We start from the raw sequence: 18,601 nt of genomic DNA, 5'->3' as shown, positions 1-18,601 counted from the left end.
TGTTGTTATCATTATTGTTGTTATCATTATTGCTATTGTTATAATTATTATTATTATGTAGTAAATGAAGAATTAAGTCTCATAATGTTTCGTTAATCACAGGCTGTTGGTTAGATTTGACTGTAGCTCTGGGACTGGGCTTATTTGAGAGTGCGCGATTGGCTCGACAAATGCAGCGGCCCCGTTAAGAAGACCGATGAGGTTGAAGCTTACGTGGCCCCGGGGCTGTTATGATGACGGGTTTCGGTACCCAACTCTAGTGGTGATCGGAGAGTCTAAGGTCACAGACTGACAGCCTTCCCCAGGGAGCTGCGGCTAAACAACACTTGCCAACATCATGGAGGGGATGGGGATGAAGAGAAGAGAAGAGAAGAGAAGAAAAAGAAAAAGAAAAAGAAAAAGAAAAAGAAAAAGAAAAAGAAAAAGAAAAAGAAAAAGAAAAAGAAAAAGAAAAAGAAAAAGAAAAGAAAAGAAAAGAAAAGAAAAGAAAAGAAAAGAAAAGAAAAGAAAAGAAAAGAAAAGAAAAGAAAAGAAAAGAAAAGAAAAGAAAAGAAAAGAAAAGAAAAGAAAAGAAAAGAAAAAGAAAAAGAAAAAGAAAAAGAAAAAGAAAAGAAAAGAAAAGAAAAGAAAAGAAAAGAAAAGAAAAGAAAAGAAAAGAAAAGAGCTTTGGAGCAATTAAGTTGTGCGGATCTTTTAGTTATTTATTTGTTTTTGTGACATTTTCCATTTTTTGATCCTGCACACTTGTTTAGAACTGTGGATGTGCGTGCCCTCACTGTATATATTTCTATGGCCCTCACCCACTAGATGCAAGTTAGCCATTTTATACTCACTACTGCCACCTCAGGTCATACGTGTAACTGCAGCTTTTATATTAAGCTCGTGCATGACGGCACTTCGGACCCGAATTAACACCTTTTTGAGTGACAGTGCAGGATTTTAGAACAGGTGAACAGGTCTGGGCTCATTCAACACCTTAGGACATTGTTGGAACATGTAGGAGGAGGGAAATACTTAATTTTAACATTTCTAAACTCTGTATAGTCCCTTTAAGCAATGTCTTTTTGAATTTGTTTTATCAGTAGGTGGAGTAGTGAACTCTGCTCTGCTCTGCTCTACCACCCCCCTCTCCACACCTGGCTTTCCCCCGTGGCCCACGCCCCTCACTCCCCTCCACACTGCTTAGAGTTCATCTGCATAAATAAGATATGTACAAAGTAAATATTTTAAAGAGGGGGTATTATGCTTTTTTCAGCCACATAGCTCCAGTCTATAGCACACTACAATGATGACGAAACCTTCTGTTGGTCTGTCAATGCAGTAAATTAGAATAACTGCCTTGTATAAAATTGCTCTTTCAAAATGGCGGTAGCAAATGACTTGAAATAGGCCTCTGTCTCTTTAAGAACCTCTGACCCTTTCAGACACGCCCCCTCCACACGCTGTCTGTGGCATCACAACACTTTCTCCACAGTATTGAAACTACGATCGGTGCATTTTATTTTTTATTGTTGGAAAGGAGCTACTGTTTATCACTTTGTGAACAATGGCCACACAGGATATTATTTGAAGACGAACCTTCCACACCGGACGCTTGGAAGGGGCTCTTGCCTGAAAAATAACTGCTGTTTGGAGGCTCTCTCTTTGCTACTGCCATGCCCTATGGATCTCTAACTATACCCCCATGGACTACACCAGGATCTGCAGGAGCCCATACGATTCAAAGACGGACATTATCTGTGCAGGTGGACAATGGTTTTTCGAGGTTACCCGTTAGCTTGTTATAATCGACTACAGCTCATTGTTGATGAAAAGTCTGCAATAAACCACAAATGTGTAAAGCCAGGCTCATTGTGTGATCATCGTAAAGGCTGCTTTGAGTAGTTGCCTGCGTTATTGACGTTATTTGTGCATAATATGCTGCCTGTTTTCAATGAATGTTGTGAAGGTGAAGGTTGTTAGCTTGTCGCGGCTAATAGTCCCTAAGCTCCGGGAGAAACCACTCGGCTACGACTCACTGTAGATGAAATGTGAGCAATAAACTACAAAATCAACAAGCCCGGCTCAGTGTGGGATCATCATAAAGGCTGCTTCAAGCAGTTGCCTGTTTTAGTGGCGTTTTTAGTGCATAATATGCTGCTTGTATTCAGTGAATTTTCCCGTTAGCTTGTCGCGGCTAGCTTGTTAGCTCCGGGAGAAAGCCACTCGTCTATGACCCATTGTAGATGAAATGTGAGCAATAAACTTCCAAATCAACAAGCCAGGCTCCGTGTGTGATCATTGTTAAACGGTTCTTTAGGTGTGTGGTGGTTTTATTGACTTTATTTGTGCATATTTCTCGTTTCCACGTGATGACTCGAGGTTTAGCTTAGCATTAGCTTTCTCCGGAGGCTCTGTGCATCATCAAGGCCCAGCGCAGAACCAGACACTGAAATAAGTGTTCTTGTCACCGGTTTGAATCCTGGGTGTTTCGGTAACAGAAACACTGATGTGTGTCTTTGTAAAAGTTTCAGAACTGCTGTAACTCCGGTTCACAACACATGAAGCTAATCCTCCATGATGACTCTGTTTACATCTTAAGGCTAGACACTGCGGGGAGGGGGTTCTGCTGAGGAGCAGTGGTTGGTTACTCGGCTGGTGACGAAAGGTCGGAGGCGTATCCTGGAGGTCGGAGGCGTTTCCTGAAGGAATCAGGCGTTTTAGCCCTAAAATGGCTGCCATCAGAGTTTTTACAGACTACTCGAAAATACGTGAATGTGCTAAGGCAACACTTCAGGCATGTTTTTAATGAGGGAATGACATCATAACATGATGTAAAGCTTGAAAAAGTCGATTTTGCATAATACCCCCCCTTTAAGATTTACATGAATTTGCTAAACTGCAACTTTCATGAAAGTCTGTCACTTTTTTGGAACATTTAGAACATAATAATTCCATTTAGAACTAAGTTTACAGCACAGTACTTTTTCCCCCGCAACCCTTGAACGCCTCAACCTCTCCTCCGGTGCTGCTTTACTTTGTGAAAAGACCTGACATCTCCTGTAGATACTGGATTAATAAACAAATTGACACTTCACAAGGATTTCAGCTGCATGAGAGCAGGTCAGTCACATGTTTGTCAGTTCACCATCTCTTTGTAAACTTCTGTCATAATGCTAAACTGTTAGCCCTAACTGTTGCTGCATCTTCTGCTTCCAACATTTGCGATCTCTTCTTCATGTGTTTGTGTTTACATGGTGCGGGGGCGTGTGCTGTGAGGTGAGGGCATGGCTCTAATATAATAAACAGGTGAGGGGGGTGCGAGGTGCAGCACCGGTCTCCTCCTGTGTGCGAGTGTGGCGCACATGGTGGCGCATCTAGAGGAGCTTATTGGTAATGCATCGGTGCCGGGCCGGCAAAACGGGATCGCTTACAGTAGCTTTAACTAGTCTTACATTCAGATCTCGACTACAACGGATAATTCCTGGACACCTGAAACCCAAAGACACAGAGGGGAGTGGTCTGTGTGTGTGTGTCACCTGGGCTCGCAGTGCTAACGCTGTGATCCTCAGAGAGCTGGCTCCAGGTGTCATGGTCGTCAAACAGCACCGCGCCCGGCTGCTCCGCTCCCTGCTCCGCTCCCTGCTCCCCTCCCTGCTCCTCCGGCTGTTCCGTCATGGTGCGGTCCTCGCCGTCGGCAGTCTCACTGGACTCCTCCAGGCAGCTGTGAGCGTCCTCATATGTGCACTTGTCGTACGGAGGGAAGGTATAGACACTGTGGACTGAAGGCACTTGTTTGTCCGCTCGGTCCTCTTCCCTCTCACTCAGCGGCTGTTTATGACCCTCTTCCTTGAGGGGGCCTCGGGGGTCTGGGGGGGACTTGATGGGAGTGGAGGAAAGGCGGCGCGGGTGGAGCGGTCTCTGCTGGTCCATCTGAAGTACCTGCACAAGTTCACAGATCTTTGGGTAAGGTATGGAGCATGCTCACTTATTGTTCAACTGGCACTACAACATCAATCTTGAGCCCACTCACTACCCAAACTTGTAAACCATGTAGGTTCTTGTAATTATGAGTCAATTACGAGACGATTGTTATCAGTAAACTCAATAATTGATTAAAGACTTTGACGCCATGCCATTTATAGGGAGTAACGGTACATGTGGCTGGAGAGGATCAATCCAGTAAGCACAGGTCAGATCTGTCCACTTGTGCATTTCAAAAGGAACGCTACCGAGTCAGTGTTTCTTTTATGGTAGAACAATACTACTTTTTGACAAGGAGTGCTTTTCTGTGGCAGCCAAAGTGTTTAAATGCTTCCACTGGCACAGGTTTGGACTCACTGGACCTACAGAGGAGCAGTCTACACCAGGACATCCACTGACGCTTTAGCCATTTACAATGTGGACTGAAGAAACAATCTTTTAGAATATAATGACAAAATCTATTTTTTAACAGATCTTAAACATATTTATCTAGTTTAATAGTCTGTATGCTTTATGACAATTACTTAGTTTGATGTATTATGATATATAACCAAACCCCAAAGTAATGAGCTACACCCTCAGGAGTTACCGAGTTACAGCATCATGTTAAAAAACATCACCTCACGAGCAAGGAATTCACTGGAGGAAACTCATGCTCATCATGGTGTTTTTGTCTTGAACCCAACGGCTAACACTAATAAAAATGAAAATAGCAATATTCTGAAAGAGCCTCTCAAAAAAATAGTCTTTAGTAGAAATACTTTTTAGTCCCTTAAATTTGGTGGTGTTTTTTGATACTAGCCGTTAGCTCACACAGACGTTTCCAGCATCAAGAATTTACATCCAACCTAATGTTTTTAACACGTCCCAGTGACGTCTTGGACTACTTGTTGATTTATGCAAGACATCGCTAATGCTTATTGGGAAAATAACAAGATGAAGGACCACAACTGCAGAAGTTCTCCAATGACTCCGCCATCATGGGCTGTGTGTCTGAGGGGAACGAACTGGAGAACCGGTCAGTTATCATGGACTTTGTGGACTGGTATGAGCGCAACCACCTGTGCTTGAACACCAGTAAGACGAAGGAGATGGTGATCGACTTTAGAAGGAAGACACTTCAACACAAACCGCTGAACATCCAGGGGGAGGACATTGGAGGTGAACAGTTTCAAGTACCTGGGTGTTCACCTCAACAATAAACTGGACTGGTCCCACAACACCAATGCCCTGTACAAGAAGGGCCAAAGTCGCCTCCACCTTCTGAGGAGACTGAGGTCCTTCAGAATGAGCAGGCCTCTGCTCAGGACTCTGTGGCAGCCTCTGCTCTCCACTACACTGCCGTGTGCTGGGCCCCGGGCAGCACAGAGCGGGACAAGAACAGATTGAACAAGCTGGTCAGGAGGGCCAGCTCTGGACTCTGTGGAGGTGGTGAGGGACAGGAGGGTATTAGCCAAGCTCACCTCCACCATAGACAACACCTCCCAACCACTGCACGGGACTGTGGGGGAGCTGAGCAGCTCCTTCAGTGCAAGAAGGGCAGGTCCTTCCTCCCCACTGCTGTCAGACTGTACAACACTACTGTAAAGTAACTCATGTGCAATAGCTACTATGAAAAACATTACGTGCAATAATCTCTGTTACTTTACCTGCACTAAGACTGACAGAATTTGCACTGCTGACAATTTTATTTGTCTGCTCTAACTTTATTATATTTTTACTATTTGCATTAATTGTATATAAGATACCCTTACTTACTACGTTATTGATGCACATTTCCTGTCTTTTTATTGCACACCACAGCTTAGAGTCTCACCTTTCAAACGAGCCATAGCTGTGTCCATTGCTATAACATAAAATACGCTGTGGTGTTACAAATATCATGAAAAACAGCAGAGCACTCAATGTGTTAAGGAAGAACAAAAGGCAGCGCGATGTAAACGAGGAAATGAATGTGAGGCTGACATTAGCGCACTGCTCTCAGTGTTGCTTGTAAGCCATGCCTCAGTCAACATACAGTGCCTCTCGAAAGTATTCATACAGCTTGAACTTTTGCACATTTTGTCATGTTTACAACCCTAAACATAAAGATTTTATTTTGATTTTTTTACTGGACGTTCACACACAAGTAACAGACAACTGTGAAGTGAAAGCGAAATGATACATGATTTTCATCATCATAGACATTCTATTGGATTTTGGCCAAATACTTTTTTTTCCCCACTGGACTTATGCACGCCCCACTTTTCTATTTTTTGAAAAATAACAGAATCATGTATCATTTTGCTTTCACTTCACAGTGGTCGGTTACTTGTGTGTGAACGTTCGGTAAAAAAAATCAAAATAAAATCTTTATGTTTAGGGTTGTAAACATGACAGAAACGTACAAAAGTCCAAGGTGTATGAATACTTTCGAGAGGCACTGTATAAGCAACGCCCTCTCGCAAGTGGTGTAGGCACATAGCACAATGCAGCGCCACTCACAAGATATGGTGTGTTCCTTAGAGTTTGCGCACCCCTTCCTCCAGACACAAGATCTGGCCCTCAGTGTTTAGTGTCCAAGGGAATGGCTCAAACCCACGAAAAATGGTTCCATGAGCCACTTTTGAGACCTGACCCACCAGTTGAGAACCACTGCTCTAGTTCATATAATGATAATCAACATTGGGAATATTGGGAACTACGAGTATTGAGACATGAATGGAATATGGACATGAACACCAGACCTTGAGGACAAAGGAGGAGTTGGAGGAGAAGGACAGCTCCTCTGCAGCCTGTTCCAGCAGTTCAAACTCCCCCAGCTCCACGCTCTCCTGCTGCCGGGTACTCTCCCAGTGCAGCAGGCGCTCCTGGAAGGACTTCTCCAGGGAGTCGCTGGCTCTTCCCTTTCCCTGGGCCGGGGGCTCTAGTCTTTGGATGCTGTGGACCTGCCCTAATTGTGTTGAGCTCACGGCCTCAGGGGTTTCATCCTGTGGCCAGTTTACTCTGGGAACGTTCCCCCCACAGGGCGCCTTCAGTGCTGTGGGCTCTGCTGGCTGTGTGTAGGCTGGTACCTCTGAAAGTCCCTGAACAGGACCTGACGGAGGCACGTGGAGCCGCAGGTGGCTCTGTAACATCTTTAAGCGAACCATCTTTGTGTCCTGGCGCAAAGAACTTGTCTGGGGAAAGTCCTTACAGACTGTAGCGGTTTTACGCTGCACTGGAAGCTTCTGAGCACAGCCTGTCTGTAATTGTTGCAAAGAGATGGGCTCTGAGTAGCTGCGGATGATGGCTTTGGCTGCAGGTAGTGGTCTGGAATGTTGGTTTGACACTTTCCGACCAGTGAACCTCAGAAGACCTTTCCCCTTCTTCAGAAAGACTCTTTTAGGATGGACCAGGGGGACGGTACCTCCAGGATCACCCTGTGGGGAACAGAGAGAGACATTTTTAATTATTCACAGCCTAGTAGACAGCCCAGAGAGAGCCCAGAGAGAGCTCAGAGAGAGCCCAGAGAGAGCCCAGGGAGAGCCCAGAGAGCTCAGGGAAAACTCAGGGAGAGCCCAGAGAGAGCCCAGAGAGAGCTCAGAGAGAGCCCAGAGAGAGCCCAGGGAGAGCCCAGAGAGAGCCCAGAGAGAGCTCAGAGAGAGCCCAGAGAGAGCCCAGGGAGAGCCCAGAGAGAGCCCAGAGAGAGATCAGAGAGAGCCCAGAGAGAGCCCAGGGAGAGCCCAGAGAGAGCCCAGAGAGCTCAGGGAAAGCTCAGGGAGAGCCCAGAGAGAGCCCAGAGAGCTCAGGGAGAGCCCAGAGAGAGCTCCGGGAGAGCCCAGAGAGAGCCCAGAGAGAGCTCAGCGAGAGCCCAGAGGAGAGTCCAGAGAGAGCTCAGGGAAAGCTCAGGGAGAGCTCAGGGAGAGCAGAGGGAGAGCAGAGGGAGAGCCCAGAAAGAGCCCAGGGAGAGCCCGGGGGGCAGCCTGGGGAGAGCTAGGTTTACCTGTGGTTGCTGCTCTGATTTCAGCCTCTTTTCTTCCAGCCTGAGCTGCTCCTCTAACATTTCCTCAAAAGTCTTCTGACCTGCGCACCATGGGTTTATTGGTCTGACAAAGAACAGAATCAGTGTAAAGAAAGAAGACATGCAGATCCCATAATTCTAAATAGCAGGCTGGACTGAGAGAGAGTACAAAAACCTGAGAGAAGGTCTGTACAGCTTACTTTGCTCCCACAAAGAATTTATTGCGTCTTAGCCCTTCATCAGACGAAGAACCGTATCAGTGTCACATGAAGCTAAATTGAGGGCTCACTTGTTTAGGAGCAAAACTACATTCAAACATCTGACTTGTTTAGTCATGTAAGTTATTTATATTCTCATTTTGGTTAATAAAAACATTTCAGTCACATATGAGGCCTTCTTCATCAACCACCAGTTCAATCAGCCAGGCATCGACAGTCGGGCGGGGCCTTGGCAATAAAGCGCTGGGGCCCCAATTCACAAAATACTCAATTTCTTCGACACAATATACATCATTGTTCCCAACCAGGGAAGCGGGGCATGTGCACTTAGCAGGAAATACTTTTCAAAAAATAAATAAATTGAAATTGAATTGTTAATCAATGTTATTTTCAAAGGAAGCAAATGTCAATGTGTCGAATTGAACAATGCAGTGATGACAATAAGTACCTGTCTTCCACAGAGGTTTCCTGATGCGTGCCGCTGTCCTGAAGCTCAGGCGCATTAACAGTCTCCTGCTCCTCTCCTCCTGAGGAACACACCAAAGAAGACACACTTTGTCAATATAGGCAGAAATAAATCAACTTATTAAAATGTGTTAAATGCAGGGGCAATTGATCTTTTGCAAAACCCCGCCCTCAAAACAGTCATTGTCCAATCATACCTCATAGCAACCGTTGCTACCAGACATTCCCTGAATATCCTCCCATTAAAACTCTCCTCTTTCAAAGCCGATAAATTAAATGAAAAACGGCATCTTCCAAATTTAGTGACTCCTCAGGAGTCAGTCTTGGGTAGATTTAAGACCTACCCCAGTCTGGCCAGAAAAGTTACACTAAGTGTACGACCAGGGGTTAAGCCTGAGTGTTCACAAGTCACTTTCAGATTTCAGTCAGAAGTGCACTCAACTCCTATAGGTTTAGCAAGCTATCTAAGTTAACAATAACGCTCATATATTATCATTAGACAAACATAAGAAGAGAACTTGCGAGAGCATGACTACAATGCTGGTTACCTTTATATTAAGGAGCTCCGGGGATATTTTCCATTCTCCTATAACACTGGCGCATTAGTCTCAAGAGCTGTACTGTCCCGTTCATTTAATTTTGTAATTACATTCCAGTACTGCTCATTGCAACCCATTTTACCTCGATCTGGAGGAGATCACGCTGCTATTGCATTAAATAGAGTGACTACCGAGCAACTCTCCTCATTATAACTTCTGCACTTCTAGCTGGACCTAGCTAACATTTGCTAGGGGACCTTTTGCTTTTGCAAGTAGGGCTGTGTAAACTTCACATGAGCCAGTGAGGTGTCAAAAAAAGTTTAGAGCTAGATAATGGATAATGTAGCGTTGGTACTGGTACCAAGAAAAATAGAAAGGTACCCATTATCAGTAACAGTGGTTTGAACTTTTCAGTGGAACCCGTTGCTTACTTGCTTCCCCTTCTTGGCCCGCGCTGGGATGCCTCAGGACCGGTGGTGGGCTCGGCAGTGGGCTCTTTGTCAGGGGCCTCTCCTGTGGGCCCTCTGTGCGGGGTCCCTCCTCCACCCGTCCCACAGTGGTCTGGACATGACCAGGAGTGCTGCTTTGGAGTGTGTCCTCACCCCAGTCTGTACCTGACAGTTCCTCCACATTGTCTACAAAACACACGTTCAACAAGTGAAGGCTGGGTCATGGGAGCTTACATTCAAAACCATATGTCGATATTTATGTCTTCATGTTCGATATAGATTTCGATACTGAAAATAAAACTCGATTCTCGACACTAATTTCGACACCACAGTCAAAAAAAACTCCTCTTAAATATCATATTTGCTGTAGGAAACTCTTGTCTCTTTCCTTCTACACTGTACTGTCTACATTGCAGAATACTCATTATATTAGTTCAGTGGTTCGCAAAGTGGGGTCCGGGGCCACCTGGGGGGCCTCAGAGGCACTGCATGGGGGGCCCCCAAAGCTTGTTTACAAAACAAGTACATTGAAAAACCACAGAAAGGAAATGTACATTTATTTGCTGAAATGTACCTCTTTAAATCAGTATTTAGCTATGATTTTCATGTAATTTTAGCTGTGGAATAATAACCATTTTCTTTCAAATAGAGTAAATTTTTATTATTGGGGGGCCCTGCGAGATTTTTGGAACAATAAGGGGACCGCGATGTCCCGGACTTTGGGAATGGCTGTATTAGTTTATTCAGATTGACCATGTTCTTGAGACATTAAGTAATAAAGGGTCTAATTTATTATCTCTGATTAACTGTTTTTGCACATAGTCAAATACTTGTACTGTATTTGGCCATTTAACCTGCAATATAAAGTGTTAACAGACTGGATTGGGCCGTGGCCCATGACCATCGGGTTAAACACTGCTTCATGAACAGAAACAGTCACTGCTGTCACATTTAGGACCAGAACAATGCATTCATTCAAAGCACAATGTTAAAACCGGCCTTTAAAATTCCTCTAAATATATACATTAGTTAAAGGGCCTATATCATGCAAAATCGACTTTTTGGAGCTTTTAGCCATGTTGTAATGCTGGAAAACCACTGAGTTGTGACACTCTGACGGTTTTTACGTCATAGTGTCAAACAGGAAGAGCCCGACATCTGTAATGCAATGCCTTACAGCCTGATGTTAATTTATAAAACAGCTGAAAAAAAAAAAAAAAATTATATATATTTTATATATATATATATAAAAATGATATAAACAAAAAAAGGAAGTGCTTCCAGGTTAGGGCTGAAAACAAACGCACCCCCTGAGCGTCTGAACAGATGTCATGTTTGTACTGAAGGATGTGAAGATGGAGCTCTTTCTAAACTATTCTGGACACACCTGTTCTTTATTCTTACCTAACGATGATGTCACGGAGAAAAGTGCGTTTGGCTACGAGCGGACTTTTTTCAACCTTCCTAAAGAAGAGGGCACTCGCCAGAAGTTGGAATTTCTCTCCGGGATTCAGCGACTATCAGCCAAAATAGAGTTTTTCTGTGACTGTCTCTGATGGATGTTTGGTGAACCTTCTCAAAGTGGATTAACTTTTATAACCAACGCGAGTCCCCAATGTGATGGAGAGGCCAGGACAGAGCGGTGGTGCTGTGTTGCAGATGTCAACTCCTTATAACTGCATCGTGAAGTAACTTCACTTATTGCTGTGATATTTATATTTATTTTACTGCTAATAATGCATGGGCAGATCCGCTCGAAGAGAGGGGGCGGAGCTAAGTTTTAGAATTCTATTCAGGGTTTAAGTGAGTACCAGGTTCCTCTTGGCACTCTGGGAGGGACCAGGAGGGGTTGGGGGGGGCTGCTCTATGCGCAACCTGGAGGAAACACAGAAAGTATCGATACCTGCTCAAATTAATATCGAGGAATCGATTTTTTTGACAACTCTACTTTGAACACAGGGTTAGTTCATTCTATTGTCCCTATAGGCTTACACTGTGGTGCAGTGGTACCTGGTGTGTTTTGGGGCGGGGTGCCCATCAGTTCCAACAGTCTGTGCTGCTCCTGCTGCAGCCTGAGGAGCTCCTGCAGCTGCTGCGCTCTCAGCTGCTCCTGCATGTGCTGCTGCCACTGCCTCAGCTGCACACATCACAATATATCACAATCAGATACGCAACATCACAATAGATCACAATCAGATACGCAACATCACAATATATCACAATCAGATACGCAACATCACAATATATCACAATCAGATACACAACATCACAATATATCACAATCAGATACACAACATCACAATATATCACAATCAGATACACAACATCAAAATAGATCACAATCAGATACGCAACATCACAATATATCACAATCAGATAGACAAAATCACAATATATCACAATCAGATACACAACATCACAATATATCACAATCAGATACACAACATCACAATATATCAAAATCAGATACGCAACATCACAATATATCACAATCAGATACGCAACATCACAATATATCACAATCAGATACGCAACATCACAATATATCACAATCAGATACGCAACATCACAATATATCACAATCAGATACACAACATCACAATATATCACAATCAGATACACAACATCACAATATATCACAATCAGATACGCAACATCACAATATATCACAATCAGATAGACAAAATCACAATATATCACAATCAGATACGCAAAATCACAATATATCACAATCAGATACGCAACATCACAATATATCACAATCAGATACGCAACATCACAATATATCACAATCAGATACACAACATCACAATATATCACAATCAGATACACAACATCACAATCAGATACACACCAACATATGCATCACAGTCAGATACACAACATCACAATCAGATACACACCAACATATGCATCACAGTCAGATACACAACATCACAATCAGATACACACCAACATATACATCACAGTCAGATACACAACATCACAATCAGATACACACCAACAGAATACATCACAGTCAGATACACATCAACAGAATACATCACAATCAGATACACACCAACATATGCATCACAGTCAGATACACAACATCACAATCAGATACACACCAACATATGCATCACAGTCAGATACACAACATCACAGTCAGATACACAACATCACAATCAGATACACACCATCGGAATACATCACAGTCAGATACACACCATCGGAATACATCACAGTCAGATACACAACATCACAATCAGATACACACCAACAGAATACATCACAGTCAGATATACATCAACAGAATACATCACAATCAGATACACACCAACATATGCATCACAGTCAGATACACAACATCACAATCAGATACACACCAACATATGCATCACAGTCAGATACACAACATCACAATCAGATACACACCAACATATACATCACAGTCAGATACACAACATCACAATCAGATACACACCAACAGAATACATCACAGTCAGATACACATCAACAGAATACATCACAATCAGATACACACCAACATATGCATCACAGTCAGATACACAACATCACAATCAGATACACACCATCGGAATACATCACAGTCAGATACACATCAACAGAATACATCACAATCAGATACACACCAACATATGCATCACAGTCAGATACACAACATCACAATCAGATACACACCATCGGAATACATCACAGTCAGATACACACCATCGGAATACATCACAGTCAGATACACAACATCACAATCAGATACACACCAACAGAATACATCACAGTCAGATACACAACATCACAATCAGATACACACCATCGGAATACATCACAATCAGATACACACCAACAGAATACATCACAGTCAGATACACAACATCACAATCAGATACACACCAACATATACATCACAGTCAGATACACAACATCACAATCAGATACACACCAACATATACATCACAGTCAAATACACAACATCACAATCAGATACACACCAAGAGAATACATCACAGTCAGATACACAACATCACAATCAGATACACACCATCGGAATACATCACAGTCAGATACACAACATCACAATCAGATACACACCATCGGAATACATCACAGTCAGACACACAACATCACAATCAGATACACACCAACAGAATACATCACAGTCAGACACACAACATCACAATCAGATACACACCATCGGAATACATCACAGTCAGATACACAACATCACAATCAGATACACACCAACAGAATACATCACAGTCAGATACACAACATCACAATCAGATACACACCATCGGAATACATCACAGTCAGATACACAACATCACAATCAGATACACACCATCGGAATACATCACAGTCAGACACACAACATCACAATCAGATACACACCATCACAATCAGATACACACCATCACAATCAGATACACACCAACAGAATACATCACAGTCAGATACACAACATCAGTCAGATACACAACATCACAATCAGATACACACCATCGGAATACATCACAGTCAGATACACAACATCACAATCAGATACACACCATCGGAATACATCACAGTCAGATACACACCATCGGAATACATCACAGTCAGATACACAACATCACAATCAGATACACACCAACAGAATACATCACAGTCAGATACACAACATCACAATCAGATACACACCATCGGAATACATCACAGTCAGATACACAACATCACAATCAGATACACACCATCGGAATACATCACAGTCAGATACACACCATCGGAATACATCACAGTCAGATACACAACATCACAATCAGATACACACCAACAGAATACATCACAGTCAGATACACAACATCACAATCAGATACACACCATCGGAATACATCACAGTCAGATACACAACATCACAATCAGATACACACCAACAGAATACATCACAGTCAGATACACAACATCACAATCAGATACACACCAACATATGCATCACAGTCAGATACACAACATCACAATCAGATACACACCAACATATACATCACAGTCAGATACACAACATCACAATCAGATACACACCAACATATACATCACAGTCAAATACACAACATCACAATCAGATACACACCAAGAGAATACATCACAGTCAGATACACAACATCACAATCAGATACACACCATCGGAATACATCACAGTCAGATACACAACATCACAATCAGATACACACCATCACAATCAGATACACACCAACAGAATACATCACAGTCAGATACACAACATCACAGTCAGATACACAACATCACAGTCAGATACACACCAACAGAATACATCACAGTCAGATACACAACATCACAGTCAGATACACAACATCACAATCAGATACACACCAACAGAATACATCACAGTCAGATACACACCATCGCAGTACATCACAGTCAGATACACAACATCACAATCAGATACACACCATCGGAATACATCAGTCAGATACACAAGATCACAATCAGATACACACCAACATATACATCGCAGTCAGATACACAACATCACAATCAGATACACACCAAGAGAATACATCACAGTCAGATACACAACATCACAATCAGATACACACCAAGAGAATACATCACAGTCAGATACACAACATCACAATCAGATACACACCAAGAGAATACATCACAGTCAGATACACAACATCACAATCAGATACACACCAACAGAATACATCACAGTCAGATACACAACATCACAATCATATACTCACCAACATATACATCACAGTCAGATACAAAACATCACAATCAGATACACACCAACATATACATCACAGTCAGATACACAACATCACAATCAGATACACACCAACATATACATCACAGTCAGATACACACCAACAGAATACATCACAGTCAAATACTAGTACTTAACGGGGGTAATTGGAATTATTTCGCCACGTGGCTGAAAGGACACCTTTTTACTGCTGCCTATGGAGATTGAAATGTTAATGTAATTGTAACTAATGATTTTTCTTGATTTTCATTGTGTTTTTAATGCTTTTTATTGTGTTTTTAATGCTTTTTATTCTATTTTTACTATGTTTGGTGTTACTGTGAGGCACATTGAGTTGTCAAGTACATGAAATGTGCCATATAAATAAACTTGCCTTGCCTAACTTTGGTTAATTCATTAGCCACACTAGTCGCATCACCACCATGCACGTAAAAAAACGGTATAACCTGCATACATCTGTATGTCCACCTCACTGCACACTGAAGGGAGATCATTTATACAGAGCACAAACACCAATGGTACAATTATATCAGGAGCACTAAGCGCCCCTTAGAAAATCAACATGTTTAATTTTGCGTAACTAGACTTGGATCGTGTAACTTTTCACGTAACTGTGTTTAAATAGGGAAAACGTGGAACAGTTTGGCAGCTTCTAACTTCACCCCAGTTTGGAGCTAGTGACTGAGCATCATGCAACATCAACTCGTCTAAGCTAAGGTAAGAACATAGCTCAGTATGTAAAAACAGTGACCTATTCCTTTCAGCAAAATGTCGGAGCTGGGGCTCCAACCACAATGCACATGGGCAGCAGCCTTAACCACTAGACTATGGGCTGCCTGCACACAACTAGGATAATTAAATGAAAGCAAAATACATTGGCCTAACAAATTGGTGTGTGTAATTGGCGCACTGTGATCCCTGGTTTGGAAGTGTGACTGACCTGTTCCAGCTTCATCACCAGAGACATGTCGTTGGATGGTGCAGCCACCTCCTCTAAACTGTCCCCCTCGTCTTCTTCGTCTGCCTGTCGCTCATGTCCCGAGTTGTTCAGCTCCATTTGAGTCCAGAGGTTCAGCGGCTCCAGGGCCACACAGCTGCTGTCTGCTGAGGCCGGCAGAGGGGCGAAATGACTGCTGAAGGAGTCATCGGGTCCGGGGGAGGGCGAGCAGAGGGGGCGCCCCACAGGAGCAGCCAGGTCTGGGCACGGGCTAAGGATCACTCCTGCTCTGGAGCTGCTGGGCATCCACCGAGCAAACAAGTCCGTCTGTGAGCACTGCACGCCGACTGGGGATGACATGACAACCAGGCTGCCTCCGCCTAATCCCGGATTTAACACAGATTATGGAAAAGGTTAAAGAGTTAATTTCTTTCTCATGAATCCAACAGAGCCAGAATAGATCTGTCACATCACCAACATGTCCATGCAGTTCGCATACTGGAACCGTTTGGTTTATTTTGTACCGTTTTCACCATAAAGTTATGAAATATTCCACCAGACTCGAGGAAATTCTCGATAATATATTAAAAAATCACAATGTGATATTCTGCTAGTTAGGCCTGTCACAATAAACTAAATTTGAAGTTCAATATATTGAAGCAGGAAAATACTGCGAGAAACGATATTATTGTGGACCACTTGATGCCACTGGAACCAATAAAAAAAAAAAATGTAAATGTCAGTTCCAACATATCCTTTATCCTTTACACATGAGTGGAAAATATACTTAAACTCAATGAAAAACGATTTTCTCAGGTAAAATTGTTTAAGTATAAACAAAAGAAGGTTAAAACTAATGAAACAAGTGGAATAAATGCACTGAAAATAAATATTGAGCCTAAAAATATATTGTTTTGTGTCATTTATTGGCCTACCCCACGTCACATTAAAGAGGTAACAAAGCAGAAGCAGCACTCTCACTGCTACTCGGGTAGTCCTGACATGACAGTTAAGGATCTGTGTGTAAATGACAATAACAAGTAATTGTCAGATGATGTGGATAATAATGAGAACACCGTCTGGTTTAGGTTAGGGCCAGGAGTTGGGAAACGGTTACAATTAGGAACAGGGAAACGATTAAGGTTAAAGTTAGTAGAATGTTTTGGTGTAGTTGTATTTAGTGTTATACAAACTCTTGACAGTGTAAAATTAACAAACCATTGTTTTAACCATAATCGAGTGCGTAAAACATACAAGATTTAAATAAATATCATGTTGCTATGTTTAAACAATAAAACGTGCACTGATGGTAATGTGCCGAGATGTGCAGTGCTACCAGAGCACGTAACGACAGTTCTATAGACACTGGTTTATAGTAGTAATGACGTTATTTGGATTAGGGGGAAAAATCCCCAGCGTTTTGGTCACGTGACTCACAAAAACAGATATTACATGCTTGTGCTAGCCAGCTACAGCACATCAAGGTATGTTACATGTATATTATTGATCAATATAAAGTAAATGCATTAATAGTCCAGCGTATTGTTGAAAGCACTAAACATCACGTCTGACTCTATAGCCTATAACTTAAAGTGACATTAGTTTACCTCACTTTAGCAACCGCACTAAACACTTGCAGCGCTTGCACTGACTAAGCAAACTTCAGCCGTTCGTTTGTGCAGTTTCTGTGATACCTTTACATTGTTTGCAGGCAAGTTGGGTTTAGATTACGCTAACCAGGTTTGCGTTTACCTCTGACAGCGCTTAAACAGCAAAATCTCTCTTCAGGACCATTTTGTTGTCAACACAAAACGTTTCGAAAGCGACCGCCACCAAGGAACACGGAACCCGCGAATGGCAGCAGAGCATTGTGGGTGTTGTAGTTTTGCATTGTTCAATAGCGCACACTTTTTAAATTGCGTTGTAATATGTCTGCTGTATTTTTTTTTTATCTACTTGGATTAGAATTCATATATTTAGACTTTGAAAAAGCAAACACCAACGTAGAAACTTTGACAACCACAGCCACTAGGGAATGAGCGGATATGAGGCATAATGCAGCAACCGGACGCTGTCACAATAAGAGTCTTAAAATAAATAAAAAATAATAATTGACATGATGTTGATGCTGATGTTTCAACGATCTTGTAGTTTTGTTTTCACCATATTCTTCATTTACAATTTTCCATAAACAAACGATTTATTGGCTTATTCTCTCACTTTGCTGTCATTTGTCTGGGACGTTTACTTTCTACTGAAAATATAACCCGGATACGCG

General features: G+C 42.5%; 1 protein-coding gene across 1 annotated transcript in view; it reads right to left on the bottom strand.

Annotated features, from left to right (window-relative positions):
- cpap (centrosome assembly and centriole elongation protein) overlaps window positions 1-18,212 on the bottom strand; it is a gene marked incomplete at its 3' end in the record, with an annotated part of 28,666 nt that extends 10,454 nt beyond the window's left edge. Inside the window, exons 1-8 of the mRNA XM_079563779.1 lie at window positions 18,076-18,212; window positions 16,327-16,703; window positions 11,627-11,753; window positions 9,599-9,802; window positions 8,612-8,690; window positions 7,928-8,030; window positions 6,690-7,364; window positions 3,519-3,921 (exon numbers count right to left, since the gene is read on the bottom strand). Of these exons, the coding sequence (XP_079419905.1) occupies window positions 3,519-3,921; window positions 6,690-7,364; window positions 7,928-8,030; window positions 8,612-8,690; window positions 9,599-9,802; window positions 11,627-11,753; window positions 16,327-16,683 (1,948 nt within the window). The 5' untranslated portion in view covers window positions 16,684-16,703; window positions 18,076-18,212. The remainder of the gene's footprint in view (window positions 1-3,518; window positions 3,922-6,689; window positions 7,365-7,927; window positions 8,031-8,611; window positions 8,691-9,598; window positions 9,803-11,626; window positions 11,754-16,326; window positions 16,704-18,075) is intronic.
- Window positions 18,213-18,601: the final 389 nt, after the last annotated feature.

This window comes from Gobius niger, assembly GCF_951799975.1.
Source record: "Gobius niger genome assembly, chromosome: 9".
NCBI lineage: Eukaryota > Metazoa > Chordata > Actinopteri > Gobiiformes > Gobiidae > Gobius > Gobius niger.
The sequence above is the reverse complement of the archived record's forward strand: the minus strand, read 5'-3'. Positions and strand labels throughout refer to the sequence as shown.